Source organism: Rhipicephalus sanguineus, chromosome 3 (genome assembly GCF_013339695.2).
Source record: "Rhipicephalus sanguineus isolate Rsan-2018 chromosome 3, BIME_Rsan_1.4, whole genome shotgun sequence".
Classification (NCBI taxonomy): Eukaryota; Metazoa; Arthropoda; class Arachnida; order Ixodida; family Ixodidae; genus Rhipicephalus; species Rhipicephalus sanguineus.
In genome coordinates, this window is record NC_051178.1 from 134,764,724 (window position 1) to 134,785,885 (window position 21,162).

At 45.2% G+C, this 21,162-nt stretch overlaps 4 protein-coding genes across 31 annotated transcripts in view; all 4 read right to left on the reverse strand.

Annotated features, from left to right (window-relative positions):
* Window positions 1-21,162, reverse strand: part of LOC119387201 (ras-related protein M-Ras) — a 91,080-nt gene that overhangs the window by 37,931 nt on the left and 31,987 nt on the right. The window lies entirely within an intron of this gene.
* Window positions 1-21,162, reverse strand: part of LOC119387197 (D-3-phosphoglycerate dehydrogenase) — a 98,996-nt gene that overhangs the window by 25,414 nt on the left and 52,420 nt on the right. The gene's annotated exons all lie outside the window — the stretch shown is intronic.
* The window catches only part of LOC119387198 (pyridoxal phosphate phosphatase PHOSPHO2), a 107,897-nt gene that overhangs the window by 10,568 nt on the left and 76,167 nt on the right, over window positions 1-21,162 (reverse strand). For 2 of the 10 annotated variants that reach the window (XM_049413422.1, XM_049413416.1), the window contains exons 2-3: window positions 11,474-11,613; window positions 7,876-8,074 (exon numbers count right to left, since the gene is read on the reverse strand). The exons of 3 other annotated variants lie outside the window; for them this stretch is intronic. In XM_049413422.1, coding sequence (XP_049269379.1) covers window positions 7,876-8,074; window positions 11,474-11,613 — 339 coding nt within the window. Of the gene's footprint in view, window positions 1-7,875; window positions 8,075-11,473; window positions 11,614-13,788; window positions 14,261-15,296; window positions 15,677-21,162 lie in introns of those variants that run through there. 5 more of the 10 variants (XM_049413421.1, XM_049413417.1, XM_037654509.2 and 2 more) reach the window with 4 other exon arrangements.
* LOC119387204 (partitioning defective 3 homolog) overlaps window positions 16,696-21,162 on the reverse strand; it is a 179,741-nt gene continuing 175,274 nt past the window's right edge. For 10 of the 11 annotated variants that reach the window (XM_037654520.2, XM_049413405.1, XM_049413404.1 and 7 more), the window contains one exon: window positions 16,696-17,894. In XM_037654520.2, coding sequence (XP_037510448.1) covers window positions 17,835-17,894 — 60 coding nt within the window. In that variant the 3' untranslated portion in view covers window positions 16,696-17,834. The remainder of the gene's footprint in view (window positions 17,895-21,162) is intronic. The other variant, XR_007415394.1, reaches the window with a different exon arrangement.

Consider the following 21,162-nt stretch of genomic DNA (forward strand, 5'->3'; position numbering starts at 1 on the left):
GATGACTTAGTTTTTTTGACCAGATCGCACAGATCAGAGGGTTTTTAAGTGATTGTTTTCGGGAAGAATAAACCAGTTGTTAGAGTGCACTTGTCCTTGCGTTGCTCCTCCTTGTCTCAGTGTTCTTGTGCAAATTTGTTAAGATCAATATTTCATGCAGATGTTGCCGATTTCATAAAAGATGTACAGCTGATCCGTTTCTTTTTCCCTACCTATTCTATATCATTTAGACATTCTCACGTTACGCAGCCGCCTATTAAATTTTCTTACTTGGATTTACATAACACTATCCAATATAGGGATGTGCTCATAAACCCGCTTTTACTTGTGGATTCCCAAGCGTGTCATTCTGATGTGTTCTATGTTGTTATGAATAATGAACTGTTCTGGTCTTATCTTTTGAGAGGACACAATGTATCGTTGGTTTCAGTGAATATTCAGCTACAACTTTCGAGACCATTAACGTGACAAAGCAGAAAACTGGGCGAGTTGGTATGTATTCATCATTACCGGAGAGCACGCATTGACGACGGAGACGAAGAGAGAACAACACGACACAAGTGCCTGTGTCGTGTTGTTCTCTCTTTGCCTCCGTCGTCAGTGTGCGCTCTCTGGTAACGATGAAAATTAGCACAATGTTTCATGTGCAAAGTGCCTTTACTGCTTCAGCTGTTGCAATCTCGAATGTTTGGAGCAATGGGCAGAATGAGCGTCATTTTCACACACAAAATGAAAAATAGCTCATGAGTCCCTTATGCATTCGCCTATGATGACTAAGGCGAAAGCCTTCCAGTATGGCTATTTTACCGTGCACTTCATACTGATGTAAAACGTTAACTATAATTAACTCAGTACTCACTAAACTTGCTTTATCATCACATAATTGAATTTCTCTAATTCCTTCTTACTAATAAGTCACTAGTCACTTAATTTGCTTTGATTATCATTATATATGTGAACAGCCATGCTTTCACTTGCTTTTGTATTGCCTTAGCTCCCCTAGACGTCAATAAGCCGAGTCACGTGAATGCAATTTTTTTATACTCTAGAAGCAGCTGGCATTGCTCTGTGGAAACTTCCCACATGTCTGCTGTGGCAGGGTAGCGTCTTCTTTATCTTCTTTATCATTGCCTCGGTCCCACGCTTTCACAAAGACCAACGCTGAGTCATGAACGCTAGCTTTTTAATATATTTTTATTCACGTGAATGCTGCAAAGATAAAGTGAACACGCAGCTTGCACGCCTCAGTCCATGAGGTGTGCAGGTGGCCACGTGGCTTTAGGTCGAGTCAAGCAAAACCCACTTTTTTTTTCTTAAAGGGCCAGTAAACAACCCCAATGTCCAAAAATTGTAATGAAGAGAAATATGCACACTTTTGCTATTTGAACATGCTGCCGCAAGAATTTTGCGAGTATGTGCTATAATAAGGAAGTTACAGGAGTTAGAACATCCGTTTCAGCTGGTTTCAAATTTTCGCGTGGCCTCATCACCCTTCTCCGCCACATGGAGGGAAAGGCGTAGCCTGTCGTCGTGACTCCGCCAACTTCGGCAACGTGACACGACGTCAACAAATGACGTCATGGGCGAGCTCGATCAGTCGCAATGCACTTCCGCTTGCTGTGGCTCCTGGTTGTTTATTGTTTATATTGTCGCACGTGCTTCGTAACTTGACGGGCGGTTTTCGGCTCTTCACTATTTTTAAACCTTTGTGACAGTTCACAATGCAGCAGGAATGCGTGCTTGCTTTCTGAGACGTCGAAGGGGCGCGAGAGAAAAGCCTGGAGAACCCCGCTTGCCGTGCGAGCAAGCGCGACCCGTCCAAGCTACTGGAGATTCCCCTCTCCCCGCTCGATTTGCAGCCGGCAACTGAACAACGCTTCGCCTCATGTCGAAGGCGAAGTGCGTGCAGGTGCTATGCAGTGTGAGGAATATACGGGCGACAACTGCGTGGCCGAAACCGCATCACCGCAGGGCCAAAAAACAAGGCGCAGTTTCGTAGTGGTGGGTGGGAACAGGAACTGACGTTAACTTGACAACTGTTTGTCGAGACCTGGTTTAGACCAATCGACGAGCTCAGTGCTACGTCAACTCGCCGATCGCCGAGTTTGCGTCACTGCGCATACAAGGAGGATTGGTCAGGCGTAGGAAAGAAGCGCGGGAATTGTTTTTCGAAATGAAGGGTCTGCGCGGCGCGCAGCGCTGTAATATTCGGAAAACGTGATCGCCGCGGTCTACTGTACGAATTATTGAGCTTGTTTGGGGGGTGTAAAAAAAAAGTCGCAGCCTGTTTACGGGCCCTTTAAAGGGGTCATGAAGCACCCCTTGGGCTTGTTGAAAAAACACATCCTGCGGAAAGCTGACACGGCTATGAACTGCTCAGTCAAATACTGCAGTCGTGCACGCCGCATAAAGGCTTCAAGCGAAGCGCCAAGTTGCTGTTTTCTCAGGCGTCCTCCTTTCAAACAGAGGCTGGTTCTCACTCTCGTCGGTGGGCGGAGCGCTTGCCGGTTGACATCGCGTATCTGCTTCTCCGTGTCGTAAAAGACATAGCATCCTCATTGGCCAATAGCCGACATAAATCGAGAGCGGCGTTCAGATCAGATGCGCTTCTTGCCACGGGGTGCCGCCATTTGTCGGCGCCGCACTCATCAATCTGCTAACTTTACACGGTAGCCATACTCGCGCACGCAAATCACAGCGGGAGAGCGATCGCGTTTCACGACGCACGCTGACGTAACTTCTTCCCCCCGTGCCATCTCTCCCTGTGTAGCTTCCAGTGCGCTCGTTGGGACGAGAAAAGAGAGAAAGCGCTGAGAGTGTGCACCAAACCCCCGTAACTCCGCTCGTTCTTGACGGATTCGAGAAATTTTTGTGGCAATCGATTCGGGAGAAATCGGGAGAAAACGAAATGGGCTTACTGCGATGTACTGTACTTTTTGCCCGTGTGTGAGGGGTATCGGGTAAAAAGACGAAGAAGTCTGTGTCGAAAATGACTCCCCGCTGTCCGTACAGGAGCAAGAGAACAAAGCGCCCTTGGCCAGCCATCAAAGATGACCACCCCTTTTTTGGGCCCTCTGCTAGCACAATACAATCCTTTCATGTTGAAGACGTCCCCGCTGCAACGGTGCATTCACAAGACCGTCTCTATAGCTTAATCCCAAGCGTCCGGCTAGTCAAGTCAACAACAGTTACTTATTCACTGTAACACGGCTCCGCATGGGAGAACGGAGCCTGTTATTCAGCTAGTCACTGCATCGCAAAATGGTAATACATGGCACAACGATTCTGTTTTACAGGATATTTCTGACGGTCATGTGCTGTGCAGCCAGTTACAGAGCCGCCATGGGCATAGCAAGGATAGCCAGCTCAAATCACCAATTTTGGGACCGAAGCAACACCTTGCTTGACCGAAGTGTCTTTTCGACTGTGGAAAGGAATTCCAGGAAAAATCCAGATGATTTCCGGCACTGGTGGCTGTTTTGGTCGGCGGTACATGACAGTATGAAAAAAAATTCAGGGGGGGGGGGCGGAGCTCGGTCAGCCCCCACCCCCTCCCTGGTTACGCCACTGTGCCTGAGGCCTGCCAGCCAGGACTAGAGACCATGACCTCCCCAGAAAACATATAAATAAGCACAAAGGACATGAAAATGGGCGGAATGACAACTTGTAGCCATCAGGAGCATTACACATGTAATGCACAATGCTGCCACCTACACCGTGTGCATTACACACACGCAATACCTGATAGAGAGGGTGGTCGCAGCCAAGATGGCCCATGGATTCCCATTATGGGGGAACCATTCCTGCAAGATCCTTTTGCTCAAATAAAGATGCCTTCACTTTCTTGCTATGCAAATTTACAGGATAAGTCAAAACAAGGCTGCAAATAAATTAAAAAGAATAATTTTTAAATACATACAGCTGAACTCACAGCAAACTTAATTAGAAAGCACACAGATTCTTAACTATAACCTACACCCATGTGTTAAGCATGTGTGCTTTCCATTAAAGCTATATTTGCAAGTTCAGCGCTGTCCTATGTCGTTTCCTTCATGGTGGGAAAAAACAGCGTGCAAATGGATGGGACAAAGAAAGCTAACACAACACAATCGTTTCCTTCCTTGTGCCGTCATCACTTGCACTGCCCCCATCAAGATGTTCAGCCAATACTTACCCGCCCGAATGTCCATTCTTACGATAAAAATTTATTCGTTCGGGAGTATACACAACCACTTGCACACCACGTGGTATACTTCGTCAGCAGAATGAAACTTCCTCCTCAACCTGCCTTCTTTTGGTGGTACAAACAAATGGAAATGGCTTGGAGAAACAAGATCTGGTGAGTATGGTGGATCTGGAGGACAAACTTCAGGTTTGTTATTGTCCTAACTGTTGCACAGGCCATACGTGGCATAGCAGCACACAAGGATGATTGCAACGAATTTAATGAGAGCAGCGTTTTGGGCTAGTTGGTGATCCATGACATGACTTGCGCTGTGTTTGTACTTGTTTTCTTCCGTCCGTGTTTTCGTCGCGTAATTTCTTTGATGCAAAGAATTGTTTTCTAAAGTTTTGACAAAATGCTGATATTTGCATAGTCAAGTTGCAACAGAACACCCGCATACAGCAGTCCACAGTGCTTCGATATGATTACAGGCCAGAGATGACTCCTTAGGAGGTTCACTAGTGATGACTCTCTAGTGGTAGTGGTCGCTCGCAATGTGTGGTGCTCCACGATGCCTTTTAACTCTCAAAAAAGGGTAATCATAACCTCCCCAGGTGATGGCTGTGTTTCAAACTTCTTTGGTTTGGTTGATGAGGAATAATGCCATTCCTTACTCGCCCTCTTTGTTTCTACCCGAGGTTTCGTACTCGATGACGATTCTTGCAAGGAAGGCATCCCATTCTGGTTCAAAGCACAGCAGGATGTTCACATGAATCAACAACGGAGCTATTCTGGAACTGTCCATGTAGTGGACACGTCCACCTCGGCCTGATATCATCACAGCGCATCCAGTTGCTGCAAAAAGCAACAAGCCTTGACATAATCACGACAGAAATCATGATGTGTGGCTTATGTCATGACGTAAGCCACGCAAAAAGCAGCAGGCTATGACGGTGGGGCTGCATAAACCTAATTCGAAGGCTATCGCGATCACTGAATCAGAGTTAATGCACGACCTCCAAGATTCGTGAGGCTAAGAGGAGGCAGGAGGCTGTGTTCGCCACATTGAAGAGCATACTGTTCGCCTTGTTTGTGTAGAGACTTTTGAAACATGTCACATCAAAATGACGTTGCGGAAGAAGAACCAGAAACGGGGCACGCTGTTCGTCAAGCTCCAGCCCATCAGCGGTGGCTACACACTAAATGGAAAGTTCAAGAATAGCTCCCCATGTTACTGTTTCAACTCGGGTGGCGGCTTGTAGGGCTCCCATCTTGCAGAAACGGTGTAAAATTTAAGCGCATCATGCACAACTTAGTATGCAGATCCCTGACTGACATTTATGCTAGCTGCAAACGTCACCCAGTGTCCCTCAGTTATTTTCCATCATGATGGCTTCGATATACTGCGATGTTTTCTGGAGTTGCAATGGGGTGTGACTGACCCAGACAAGGAGCATCAGCTACAAGCATCATACCATTTACAATTTGCGACGCCATTAGTAAACTTGCCACTCTGACACACATGCATCACCATACTGTACCTTCCATTATTCTGCAATGATTTTCCATAAGCTTAACATGTTCATTATGCAGAAACCGAATAACAGAACAGTGTTCTTCCCTGGTGCAAGCTGTTAGTGGGCTGGCTATTTTTGCACTGTTCCTGCGCTGTTGTTTTTGGGTGGATGGATGTATCCATCCAGAAACATGTTGGCTCACATTTGGCTTACAGGTTACTGCCCTTGATAGCAAGGTGGTGGTGACCTGTGAGATACCAAATGCAAATTTAATTCAGCCTAATGCCTCTCCTGCCTGAATTAAATATTTCTTCCTAAAGAAAACATTATACACTCATAGCTTAACTTTCTGTGTTTTACTTTAGAGTAACCTTGGTTTTCATAACATTTCGTTTTTGTCATTCCTCCCTAGTCCCCCCCCCCCCCAGTTACCTTTTACAAATCTCTATGCTGGACATGTTTACCTTTGCCGTGCAGTCCCTAAAAGCTAGGGCTTCATGTGATCTAGTGCCCATATATACGTTTCAGCATCAATTAAAACATGCTTTCTCGTTTCCCTACCTTTCTCACATCAAGTACATGCGTCGTCTTCTTTACTGAATTTTGTTTCATAAATGTGCAATGCTGCTGCTAGTGATCATTCGACGCACTGTTGAGAACATGTCTGCCAACGTACAGGCTACTGGAGCAATCTTTTGCTTTCTTGTTACAAATTTGTGGCTTTCATTTGACTGACCCTCGTAGCTACAGTGCAAGCTTTCCCCCCCCCATTCACTTGCTATTTAAGTGAATGGGCATACCTGCCAACCTCACAGCATGAAAATTCGGGAGACCGCAGCGGAAGGGGGGGGGGGGTGTAGTGGTTTTTTTTTTCTTTTTGCATAGCGGAAATTACTGAGACTGGAGACTGACATCAGAAAGGGGTAAGGATGTTTGTTTTCACGTCGTGGTTTTGAGCTGCTTGAACCAAACTTTACTTGTGAAGGCACCAAGGCAGTTCACAGGCGCATGTGGTACAGAATCCGTACTTGTCACCTTTCCGCGAAGTCACAAAGCACAGAAACCCAGCTGTGTATGAGTCCAGAAACACTTGCAAGTACTTTGATTTTGACGCCGTCATCGACCTTCTAACTGAACTCTGGAAACACGCAACCCCAACGGCAGACGGCGTAGCGTACAAAATGCGGGGGCCAAGATGGAGACGCAAAAGTTCTGGCTAGGCTCAACGGAAACGATTGCCGCAAATGAACTGAACGGTGGCCGGAGCGGCAAGATTGCGACACGCGGTGCTGATTCTCCCAAGCACGCCGATATCGAGAGTGCAAAGCACAATGGGGGCCATGGATGGGGGCCGCTTACTTACTGCCGGTCTGCCAGCCACCCCTCCTTTGAAAAATGGAATGTGCTCGACAGTCTCGCCGTCTCGTTAACGGAGCACTCGTGGAGCCAGTGCCGCGGCTCCAGCCGCCATGCACTTTTGGCAATCTTTTTCCGTTGAGACTGTACCTTTTCTCTCACCTTCTTTCGGTACGGTGGCGAGCGCTTCTCACGGCCAGCCGGCCAGCCTTCGCCCAGATGCACAGTGCCTAGAATGTACTCAGCGGTACTGTACGATATGGTTACAATGAAATAGAAGTGTGGCGGCGAGTGCTCTTCCGCAGCACCGCCACAGCAGGAAAGGCTGACGTACGTGCATGATTTTAAAAAAAGAGAAAAAAACCCGCCTCTGCTGTGGTGGCCACTTTTCGGGAGATTCGAGATGACATTCGTACAATCGGGAGATTAGGTCCAAATTCGGGAGTCTCCCGGACAATTCGGGAGAGTTGGCAGGTATGGAATGGGGTGTGTGTGAACCAGACCTAGCTATGAAAGTGTTACCCAGGGCCACTCAAGACTTTGATAACAAATGTGAAACGTCCTTCCAACAGGAAGCTACTGGCCACTAAACCGAAACATGATACCCCAAGGCATTACTATGGCTGCCAGAGTAGTAACCCTTGCTACTGGGTTGGCGACAATGTTTCCATTTCACGAGACATTTTGTAATGGTAAAAAAGGTAATTGATATCAACTATCAACTAATCTGAGCCATTAGCACCATAACGAGCATGCTGCTCTGCTAGGGCTAGACACCTCAGCACTGAGTGCAGACAAAGCAGCCTGCGCAAGCAAGGGTATTCACTATCAACTCACCTGCATGATGTGCTCGATGAAGACAGAGTTTGAGTCGGATATAATGATCACCTCGAATCCACCAGCCTTGTGCAGTTGCTTAAGCAGATCAATGATGCCATCCATAAACTTGATCTCTAGTAGGCAGTCTAAAATATCATCTGGCTGCACATGACTGTCATACAGGAAGTGGAACACAGCACGCATGAATGGAGTCCACCTGCAGGAATCAAGCAAACGGTGAAAGTTGTAAGAAGGTGTTATCCTGAACACGTGACGAACAGCACCTATGTTCATGGTAGAATTAATACGGATGTCAATCAATGCAACGTGTAGCTTCTGAGACGTGTCGTACACTTTTTAGAACAACCTTTTAACAGGGGGGGTTTGCCACCGTCAAGCGTTCACATGCCTCCACAATAACTACAATGAACTAACGGTGGATTTCAACTGCGGCAAGAAGCATACTACCTCAAATAACACAAGACCTGTGCCATGGTTGCAGGCTGCACGTGATAAGATTAGTTTGCCGTTCCGGCGCCCGGGGGCATCGATGTTGCAATGAAATAAACACGGCGCACATGACCAGCCAGTCATGTGTGGAACCCGCCAACGTACGTGTGTGTGATTCGGTCCAGTGACCGGCATGGCCCCGGACTACCCGGTTATCACAAGTGGCGATGAGGATGGGATCCGAACCCACGCGGGCAACCCACACAGACAATAAAATTGACCACACACTCACTTTAGGAGCTGCAGAGCTATCGAACTTTTAGCAAGCCGTTACATGCAAATGAAAATGAAACACTAAACACAAGAACACAATGAATAGTACATAATGTCAATAATACATTACAAGTTATTTTGAATACATGCATACAAAAACTTTCATGAAGCCCCTCCTGCAATGCACAAGCCGGATATTCTCAGAGTAGTGACAAGGTGAAAGGTGGTAGGCATGCTTGAATTCACATAAAACAAGGCACACGTGGCTGAATCTGCATATTACGCTATCCCAGTGTCTTCTGGCAATCAAATGGACCACCCATCGCTATTCCGCCTCCAGGCAAAGATGATTGCACCATAAAGAATCTTTGGAGCACCAAAATAGCTCACCAAGCATGCAGTACTGTGCTCATGAAATCATGTGTGCTCTTCCCCACCCTGAAGTCATGGATAGTGAGGCTGCCATCATAGTCATCACCTTCAAATGACATGTTTTTGTTGTGCGACAGCACAAGGGAAAATGACATTACATTTGACGTGCGACAGGCATATTTATCTAAAAATTGCTGCGACTATAGGTCCACGTGAGGAACATTATCATCATTTGCTTAGCAAGATTCAGTGTCGGACAAAAATTTCTCTTAGAAATGTAAGATATTACCCACACTGCATAAACTAAATATGTCATTTTCCACAAATCTAGCCTATGTAATTTCAAGACTGAGCTGTATATCTTGCACGGTTACTGTTCTTATTCATAGATGTGTAGACCACTTTGATTGGCCACCCCTGCAAGCAACTAGCCAATCCTGAAAGCAGAACACAGTTTCTAATCACTGACTTAAAAGCAATACCCGGACAAGAGTGACTGATCCGACTGTCTTAATACACGTTAAGGTAACAAATTTTGCCACTCTTTTATTGCTTTCTGCAGGGCACGTTCCTTTTATAGCAGTGGTCCAAGAACATGCGGTCTGGAATGCCCTTGTGCAGGGCCTGAACGAAAGAAGGAAATTTTAAGGGCTTGTTGCTTTGTTGATACAACCTTAGTGAAAACCAACAGATAATGAAGCCAAGGTATAGGGGACGTTACTTGTACAGTTTTAACTGTATTGTAGTAATTACGATATAAATGTGAAGAAAGTAAAGTGTACGAAAAGACAACTTGCCGCCAGCAGGCACCGAACCTCCTACCTCTGCAATAAAAAAAAAATGTTCCACACTCACCGTCATGGCTATGAGCAGCGCTAACACTTCCAGGTATGCATAGACATAAATACCCAATAAAGTGGACAAGAGGACAGCCGCCACTGAAGCTCAATTGATAGAGCATCGGGCGCATTATCCGAAGGTTGCAGGTTTGCTCCCCGCAAACGGCAAGTTGTCTTTTCATCCACTTTACTTCCTTCACATTTATATCATAATTACAATACAGTACTATTAACGTCCCCTATACCTTCCTTGGCTTTGTTATCTGTTGGTTTTCACTAAGATTGTGCAGGGCCCGAATGTCTCATGTTTTTCATCACCGCTTCCGTTTATGTTTCATATGATTTGGTTAGAGCCTTCTGTTGCCACCAGTAGGCAACAGTGCAGCCTGCAGGGCACAACAAACTACGCACGCAACAATTGCAAAGTTTCAGAACCACTCCTTTAACCCTTTGTGTGACAGCGGGACACACACGTCCCACTTTTCCATCTGTAGGAAAGATTTTCTCCCACATCACCCGTTGCAATTAGCACAACGATAAGTCACTCATATCTTACCTAAGTCGTATTCTCGAGGAAAAATCTTTTACCACACTTTCGAAGGGCGGAAGTAGTGTTACAGTGATGTTGAATTTCGATCAATTTTTCATGATAGCTTCCGAATTTTCTTCTTCCAGATAAAAAGAACCTACCAATCAAAATACCGGAAAAATTCCTCTTTTTCTGGTTTTTCAGAGAGGTGATTTTAGCTTCTAGTCATCATGTGTTTTTCTAAAAATTTGAGGAAAAACTCGGCCGATAAATGCATAAAAACAATCCCCTGTGATATTGCCACGCTCATTCCTCAGCGTAATTGCAGATATTGATGTGTGGAAGTATTTTTCTTTATATCACATTCCTCTTGAAAAGGAGGCGCATGTTCAGGGACAACAGCGGTACTCGACAATTTCGACAGCCAAAGCAACGACAAACAAATGGACAAAAATATGGTTGGTGCATGCGATGAAGTAAGCTTTACAGGAACAGATGACAGCGCTATGATGACTCACAAGAGGTGCAGGTGCAGGTGGTGTTCTACTGCTAGAATGAGATCCTCGCAACTTTCCTCAGCACACCTTGAGAAGCAATATTCTGTGCCACTTGCTTCGGCCGTTTCATCCCAAATACCTGTTGATGCAATCTCGAGATGGTGCCTTCATGAGACAGTGGGACAGTGTTTTCCCACTTTTTGGAAACACTCTCGTGAGTCAGTGGGACATATATGTTCCACTTTTTTTTCAGTAAACTACTGGCTTGATTTTGATTAAATTTGTTTTATACTATTTCTTTGTAGCTTATATGAATGTACCACAGCCGGTTTTTATATGATCATGTCAAAAATATAGGCAAACCTACAAAGGGTTAACCTGAAAAGTTTTTTTTTAATACAGTAAACTCTCATTAAAGGGAAACTGAAGGGACCAGGAAAATATGTTCTATTTAACAGGAGTTCTGTTCACTAAGAAAGGAACAGGGGGGCGCAATTCAAGAACGAAACCAATCATATTACACGCAGTTTCATTTAAGCAGCAGTTGCGTTTAAGAGATTTCCACTTAGTGAGAGCTTACAATATATACAAAACGCAGACGAAAATCATAGCTAAGACAGTGTAGATGTTCTAAAAAGCAGTTTGAATGTTTTTACCCATTTGGGGTGTAGCGTTCCTTGATTTCTGGAGGTAGCTCTCCATTCGGCGCCAGCTTCTGGATGTACACATCACTGTTTGCATCAATGATTGTGTGGTCAAAGTCGAAGACTATGAGATGCTTCCTCACCACCTTGCCCTGTAAAGTCAATGACCACATTATCAGCAGTGCTCACCATGGTCCCATTTCTCCAAAAGTGAGATTTTCAAGAGTTTGGTAAATCTCTACAGCACGCTTACGTAAACCCAACGAGCCTAAAGCCTGAGTGCCCCATTCTGAAACTCTCTGCACAAAACATAGTCTAGATTTTCTTTTGTGTCATTAAAGAATAGCTACACAAAGACACACACACTATGGGCAAATGTTCTCATTCATTCAACATTAGTCTAGGACTTTTCATCATATTTTCAGACAATTAAGGCCTGGGTACTACAGAACGCATACCTCTCCTCCATGCTCTTATGAACAACAAGTTCTTAAGCGACGTTTCTTACCTAGCTTTAATCCATGTAGACAAGTGAGCACCACTAAATTAATTGAAACAGCACAAACCAGCAGCTTGTACAATTTATGCAGCATGCTTTTATGCGTAGCTTCAAGTGCCGCTGTTAAACGCTATGCCCATTGCTGAAAAAAGAAGCCCGAGCTTTCGGTGTTCACAATCGCTTCAGTCTTTAAGCTCACAAGGCACTGACACCATGAATACCAGCAAATAAGGAAAGCTGCCCAGCAGGCTGTTTCAGTTGAAAGCACTTGAGCACCCCTACATTCAACTATACAATTGTCTGCACAGTGCACAGAACTTGTACAGACAGATCTGGAGTAAAATGTGTCCTTTAGTGACATCTCCAGTCGAGTAAAGGATAAATGTTCATTAAACAGTACACCAGTCTCGTAACTACCACGCCAATCGTCTGAAGCTGAAATTGTCTTTCCTGTCACAAGCATTCCATAAAAGACCATCACAAAACATTTGTTTACCAAAGCTGTATACATTAGAGAGTTTTAGGGTTGGGTACACAGGCCTCGAGCATCTCTGGTTACGCACACCATTTTCGAAAAATAGTGCGCATGCCCAAGAGTGGCTTGCATTTCACACATGTACATTGGCAAAAACCCCAAGCATATGCACATTCTATTGACCGATACCATATACCCTATTGACTGCACAGGAGGTGTGAGTTGATGTGGCATAAGCTAGGCTACGGGTTAATTATAGCTACATAAGATCCCTTATAGAGAGGTTTAGATCCGGAGTGCCAAAACATTACACGACACAAACTCCCGGACATACATGATTGATTTGCTACAACAGTGACTAGGAATTGAATCCGTGGCCTTACATGCAGCAGGACAGTGCCATTGCCCAGGACACTATAACAGGTTAATAGAGTGTGGTGTTAAAAGTGCAGCTGATCTTTTGATCAGTCGGTGTGGCGACCTGTGCTTTCCATTGACTTTAAGCTATGTTGCAGCAGAAACATATAACTGTGCTGCAAAAACAGCCCGAAATTCCCCAATGCAAGGCATACTATGACAGACAAATGCAGCCCATCTACACTTTCGTCACTTATCTTTTCGATGGGAAAAGGAAAGTTGAGCCCACATATCACACTTCGGCCAACGTTAGAATGCAAACACGATTACAAGATATCATATTCAATCTGGCAGTTGCACTGAAGGTTGTGGCACAATACAACAACAATGTCGAGTTTAACGAGGCTGTTTTGTGCCGAAAAAATATAGCAATGCTAGAATACTTCGTTCTTTCTTTTTCACTTCGCAGAGCTTTTCAGATTTCGTTGTACGGTCAAGAAGTGCAGTTAACAGCATTCTATTGCATCAAGCCAATTAGTATCTGAAAATTTCAGTCTTGAACTCAACTTCGCGGAAATTTCACCTTTTAGAACCACTTAAAACACCTTGATCACGCTAAAGAAAGACCGCCAAGCTGGAAAGCAGGGCGCCCTACTTCGGGGAAATGGACGCCCCGACTGTCATGTGAAAACGCACAGGCACGTCCACAACCCTGCTGTTGGCCAGCGTATCTTTTGCAGTATAAACATGCGGAAACCTTCCGTCAGACAAAGTGCACGGCTACTGCCAGTATCGTGACAGCGGCGTATCGCATTCGGACAACTGGCAAATGAACCGGGCGACTATATGCACCGGTTGGCTGTTTGACATTTCCGATGCGGCGCTGCATGCACGCTGGCGCCGCAGTGAGCCCATTCATCATTTACCGCTGCAAATCCCGACCCCGCATGCAGGCAGCTTCAATGCTAACGATAAAGGAGCGAAAAGTGAACGCACACAAGAAACCGTTTTCGGCGCTTCTTCAGATTTCCTTTGCCGCTGTGCGAGGCATATGTCGGAGCCCACGGTTCGTCGCGGGCTTCCATCTTCCATCTCCAATGCTTGTGCTGCACGTTCGCGGAGGGATTACCGTTAACGACCGGCGAAGCCGCTCTCTGGAGCCAGCAATCCCGGGGATGACAATGGCACGGCTCGTCGGTGCCCCACAGGCGGACCGCCCCAATTTAGCGCCGTCCAAGAGGGTTTCTCGCTCGCACGACAGGCGCAAGCGAGACCGGGGAGACAGTTTCAATCTCCCACGGAGATTAGAAAACCAATTTCTGAGCTGGCCTATCGGCCCGTGGCGCGTGCATTGGGCAAAGTCAGCTTTTGCACCGAGCCGTAAACAACGGAACAGCGCCTGACAACAGCTGATCCGACGGCGAAGAGGAGGAGAAAAACGACTTGTCGACCCAGCCAGGCCTAGCCTTTCGAACCTTACTGCGGCGAGCCTGTCAAACAGGCGACAGAGTTCGCAGCAGAGGGCGCAGCCTGTGAGTACAGCAGGCAAAAGTAATAAAAGCGGTGCTATCTGTAGTACAAATATTGGAGTGATACAAATGCAGCCAAAGCGTAAGAGACAGATCAAAAATATGAAAAGATACTAGTATGTTATTATTAGTATTATTTTTTGCCATCAAGTATGTCAGTGCAAAGGTACTCGTTCCAACTTCATTGCTTTATGAGCGTAGTGCTTGAACTTGAAATTATCAATACTCCACAAACTACCGACAATGGTGCGTAAATTATCTGAAGTGCGCCATGTGAATTCAATGAAACGATAGGCTTCGGAGGATAAATGCGGCCGGAGGCGTGTCGATCTACTACCGAAGCTAGGCCACCCTACCGAAGCTTAATGACGGCCGCACGCCGTGAATTTGCACCCATACAAACGACATATATTAACCATAAATTACATATATCAAAAACAGAGGCCCACGTACACAATAATTGTAATTTGTTACTTAAACTCGTTTTCTGTATGCATGCCGTCTGCTGCAACGCACCTCGCGCCATCTACATTAATAAAATAAAAATCTAGAAGAATTAAAAAATATTTTTGGCATTTTATGCAAATAAATAAATGTAACGCTTCTCAGAACTAAAAAGCCAGTTTCCCAAGGAGAGTTCCTCAGAATCTAGAACGTCCTCTCTCTCTTTTAACTTTGTCGTCTGCTAACGATTATTCGCACATGCTGTAGACAAAACGGAGATCACGCGACTATTAACTCGATAATTTAATTATGGATTAAAGAGGCTCCAACGCTCAACCAACAAGAAACGGAAACCGTGGCGTACACCGGTAGAGCGTGGACCTACGCGTTTCAAGGTGAGCGCCCGCTTTCAGGTGCGCAGCAAAAACTAGAGCAAAAAAGCTGCGGACCATCCAACTGTTTTCCTCGGACACAAAAAAGGGAAACAGTTGCGGTCATCGTTCATGGGGATCAACATTCCGTAGTACTCACCGAGAGTCTCCGCGTGAACACGTTCTTGGGTGCTTGCTCCATTATCCGTAGACCGACTATATATGATTCATACTTTGAAAAAAAGAAAGAACGTCGACTCCGCAGGACTGCAAGCTGAGCGTCAGAGCTGGGCTACGTAGTTCATGGGGAGACTATAGCTATTCCGATTGTTGCCGAACCCGGCATTCACCTGCCCGGGACGCGATCCGATAAAACTGCGTCGGAACTTCAGCGTCAACTTGTTGGTCTACGCGGCTCGTTGTTGACACAATGCGGAATACACAGCTCAAGGTTACACTTGCTCATAGCGGAGGCGCGCGCTACGATAGTTGTTTATACGCTATTTGCGGCTGCTCAGCGAGACCGACTGGCGCCTAGGCACTCGCGCGCGCCTCGACAAATCGCCACCGCTCGCTCGGCTCTGACGTATGCGCGTGCGGTATGTATGTAAGTACTCCCAGCGCGCCAGCAGGTCTCGCTGCAGCTGTTCGAACGTGCGTGCGAGAACAAATAACGATCGTGTTCTCGTTCGCGCTCTCGGCTGACAAGCGAGACGAGATCCAGCGGAAGCTAGCCGCACGCTGTTCTCCCCCTTGTTGATTGCACGACACGCCTGCATGCACGCCTCGGATCATTTTGCCGTGTTTGTTTGTTTTCTGTCTCGATCGTGCACCTAAGAACGCGCTTCGGATCACCGAAACGCACGTATGTGAAAACGCTAACTTCTCCTCCCAGCAACAATCACGGGAAGCGTGGCGGGCACCTGTGCCTTCGGAATACATGCACGCTCCCACTATATTTTTTTTCTTTCGTTATTTCAGTCTCCCGTGATTCAAGCACACCTCTATGGATGATAGTCGGCGATTGCAAATACAATGCAGTTGTACAGTGGTAGAGTTTGTCGTTGGTATCAAACTGCAGTGCGAATCGTCTCCTACATGTGTTCATTGAAATTAAAAGGAAATTTGTAAAGCTAGCGACACCACAGGGTATCATCTGCTCAAGTCGCTCTAAAGTCTGCTCAATCTCACTGCAAGATAAATGTGTTTTTACCTTATCAAAAGAAAGGAAAAATATACAGGCGATATGGCTGCTATACTAGTTCTATACTATGTTCGAACATCTACATGAAAACCAGATGTGTGTATTGCAAGCAAACACATTGTATTGCACTTAAGAAAACTTTGTGCGTGTTGATGACAGCTTGAGAAAAAGAGTTATTCACAGAAGAAATTCCGATTTTGTCCCGGCATGTCCTAACGCCATATCAATTTCTGCATACGAGCAAGGCAGGCACTGTCACCAAGTTGTATCTATGATGAGGAAGGATCCGTCAAACTCTCGTGGTTGACCACTCTGGGTGGCAGGGTAGCAAGCAGAGGAGAGTGATTAGAAAAGGTCAACTGTACATTCCTCTTTATTCTGTACGTTCAAATGGAAAATGAGTGTAGAATCAGACTTACAAAGGCTTGTCCTAAAAAGATGTTTTCTCATTTATATATATAAACTGTCATAGAAAAATTTTACAAGATACAAGAAAGAACAGGAATGAACGGTCCTGCTGCGCAGCCTTGTATAAAGGGTGCAGAGATATGTGCTAAGGCGTGATTACGCTGTCGTAGGCCACACTGCCACATTCAATAACAATAAAAAAAATTATCATAAAAAAAAGTAGACAGAGAAACACGTATATACAAAGGACAAAACAATAAAAAAAAAGCAACATTTCATGTGAGAAAAAGGCCCGCACTTACAATGCGCACAGTTTTTCTTGATGGGAAGATTAATGAATGGTAAATACATGAAACAAGCTGAACAAATCAGCTGAACACCAGCAATGTGTGAGAACTCAACATAACTTTCCTCCCATCACAGCAAATGTAAGGCCATGAGTTGCACGATTTCATCAAACACCTTACAATTATGCAGATGAAAACATTCTTACAAACACATAGTCAGCAAGGCACCTGCACATTCTTTTGTTCCTGTTTGTTAGTAAAGAAAAAAAAGGGTGTCTTTCATTGGCCGTAAACGCAACAATTTCCTTACAACACACTATGTAGCTTTCACAACAATACAAAATTGCATTCTAAAAATACGATCAGCTGCACTTGTGTCGGCACTACACAGTACACAGCACTGGACGCATAGCAGAGGTAGTGGTGCTCCTATTCAGTTTCGCCTCCTGTTGTCACTACCTCGCATAAAAATGGCACGCTTTTTCTTTAATGTTCAACTCAGTGCAGCTAGCAACATGAATAGCGATGCACGCGTATTTGAAATAGAAAATATAGAGAGAGAAATTAGCTCGGGCATGGCAACAGGGCAAGCCGCAGTGGTGCCGAGCTCGGACGGATGACTCTTCTGGTCCAGCCAACCATATCGCACACTGCTTTCTGCACGAAATGAACATCACTGAGGTACTGGTGGAAATCAATGCCAGTGCTATACACTCGTGTATCTTAGTGTTCACACAACACGACAATTAAAAATAATAATAATGAAGACGCAACAGGGCAGAACGCAGCACCGGAACATTCACACTTTGGAGCCAGGCATCTGCTGTCCAATGTCATGACGCGACGTGATGCCGTAGACCTGTGACAAGTGGTTTGGCGAATTCCTGTAGCCGGCCACCGTTTGGAGATGTGCCCGCGGAGCAGCGCGCGGGACAGTCTTGATCATCACACCACCATTGCCACTACCGAGAGAACCGTGGGGGGGTAGCATTGTCTGTTGCGTTGGGACCGTCTTTGCATACACCATACGATGCCCGGCCACGTGTGCGTGCCGTGGGAGTGAACTCGACTCCGTGGGTCCCATGCCGTTCCTCTCCTTTTGAGGTTTTGAAGGAGTGCCCTGGACGGTCTCATATTCAAAGTAGTTTGATGACGGGCGTTCTGAACGAGACCGATTGGACATCGGTGGTGGAGGCACTGGCTGTGATGACTGCTGCACGTGGGATCTCGAGACTGTGAAGAGACCTGCTGTTGCTGCTGCTGCTGCTGCTGACTGCGTTGCTAGCTTCTGCTAGGAACTGCCGAAGGTGTAGCTGAATCTCGGTGAAGTTGACGTAGTGGCTGTACTGGGTTGGATCTACGAGGTCCAACACGGCTTCCTGGCCTGTGTCAGAAATAGCAATGCAGTGAAAATATGTAAATCATTGCAACAGACTGCAACCACACAACACACTATTATTGAGTTATTGAAGGGAACACAGGCGTGATAAGGCGTCGTCTGCTGGTTTGGTGCTACTCTGCAAGGTGGTGGGTGGCTACTTCACCAGTAATATGACAAAAGGCCTCTGTACTAGAAATAAAGCGACTTAGTAATGTAGAAGCTTGGGCGTGTTGGTGAAACAGTGGAAGGACACAGCGCAATAGAAGACGGGAGCGAGGAAGGGTGACAGTGCTGTGTGTGCAGGCCACCAGCGATGATGTGGCGATGCACACAGTGCTGTGGGTGACATCATCCTTCCTTGTCCTCGTCTTAGCCAGTAGTCGCAAAACTCACAATATTACTACGCTCGCAATATTACTGAACATCGTATAAGGTATGTGGCCAACAAATGTGAGAATGCACTAAATTTATAGCTTGCTGTTCAGAAATTTAAGTGGAGTAACCACAGGGTGTTTCTGATTCTGTGCTTAAACGCGCTGTATGCTTGCTTCACTGGGTCGCATAAGATGCTGTGCCTCACAAAGACCACATGAACAGTCCACATCCAGTTCAGAGACTCCTATAAAAGGAAATTGATAATGGAAGTCCACTTCGCGGCATATTACGAGTGCTGAAGTAACAGGGCCAACAGTAAAAACATCTACCAACTGTACCTGTTACAATACTAAAGGAAAGAAGAAGACTTTTAAGGGCTCGTTTTTCTTTGTTAGACACAATATTAATGAGACCTAACAGACATAGTGCCAGGAAAAGTACAGGGGGATGTTATTTGAAGTAATTTAGGATATAAATGTGAAGAAAGTAAAGCGAACGACTGCCGGTGGCAAGTTATCTTTTCGTCCGCTTTACTTTCTTCACATTTATATGCTAATTACTTCAAATAACATCCCTTGTACTTTCCTTGTCATTATTGTCTGTTAGCTCTCATTAATATTGTGTTACTATACTAGTCACTGCTAACTTGAACAATTCACTAGTCCCACTTTGGTTCGAAATGATAGATTAAAGAAAGAGGCAAGCCTTACCGTTCCATTCCTTAAAATAGTCTAACTTGTGTTTTACTGAGTGGACAACATCACTCACTCTATCTCTGCAGAAGGGGAAAGCAAAAATACCCAAGGTGGTCAAAAGAGGAGGCTTGATTTTTTTGCAGTGAGATATAAGAGAGTAACATTCGCAACACATGAGAAAAATGCAGTGCCACCGCAAAGAAAGCAGAAGCATAAATTGCTGGTACAGCATGAAAAAAAGTAAGATAACAATAATAAGAAAGCAGGAAGAAACAGTGCGCAAGGCAAAGCCATTTGGCTGCCTGGCATGTTTAAAGGAGCCCTGAAAACCTTTTCTTGAAGCCTATGCACACATTGGAATGGACGCCATGCCCTTCAAGGAATGCGCTCTAAAAGAAATTTTGCAATGGGACCTAATCTATAAATATGACACATAATGAGTGAAGTATTCTTTTTCATTACACACTGTCCCTCAATTATCAGTTCCTTTAGTATACTTACTGACTCTTTGGTACTTCACAGAGGTGCCTGCAGGCAACAAAGTAACAATGACAGAATGGAACGGATGTGTTAATAATTCCACTCTTCTGTTTTACAAACCTAAATGGGTGCATGTGTTTACAGAAGCTTTTGCTCTAAAGCAATTCTTTTTGGCCCAAAGCAATTCATTTCAATTACGTCACAATTAGTAGACTACAGTTAAAGACAACAATCAACGTCCTGTATGCTTTCCCTGACCTAACTGTCTGTTCAATTTATTGGTTTGTGCCCGACATATAAACGAGCCCCTAAAAAAAATAAAATTCCCCTTCTTTCATTGCCCTATCGCTGATATCTACAAGTCATCACACCTGCTGTAGCACCACTGCCAACATCTTCTCTAATCTATATGCGAGGTCGTAGCCTCCTTACTGCATACTCGCAGCAGCAGTGTCACAGGCTGGAAACCATTCCTTATATAAAACAGTGTTTCAGTGCCCCTTTCAGCATTCTCCGCAAACATTCATCATGACTTCATAGTTTGTAGCATGCACAACACAGAAGCATGCACTTATAAAGGCTTTCACTGCAAGCAAGCGTAATGCAGTCATAAGTGCTTGCACGTGGATCATGCAGAGTGAAAACAGCGAGTGCATTGCAGTTGTGTGATGATGGTGGTAGTGATGGCGACAGCGAATGCAGTGATGATACCTGAGACCACGCGAAGTTCTCAGACTAAAAGATCGACCAAATGATGTTTTCTCTGAGGACTGCAAACTGCGCAATGAAAAGACCGAGCGACGCAGAAAAACTGCTGAGTTGCTGCACTAGGATCCTCGGCTTATAGTGACTCTACAGTGCCGGTTGAATGAAACAGCTAAAGAGTTTGCAAGAGCTAACTTTCCAACATATGTGAAATCCAACATTCATTCTTGTGTTGATCACCAAAGGTTACAATTTGCACCATATCTATAGACAGCGACCCTAAGTGCTATGTGCCTGCAAATCCAGTCTCATTCACTTTCTTGGGCTTCTAGTGAGTGAAGCTGCCCTGTATTCCACTACAAAACTAACAAACAAGGATATTTTTTCTGCGTTTGACAACTTATTCTTTAACTCTTTTTTCTGTTTCATTATCACATCTACATTCCTTATGCCTTGTTTTTCTCCACTGCCTTCATGACACTTCTTTCGGG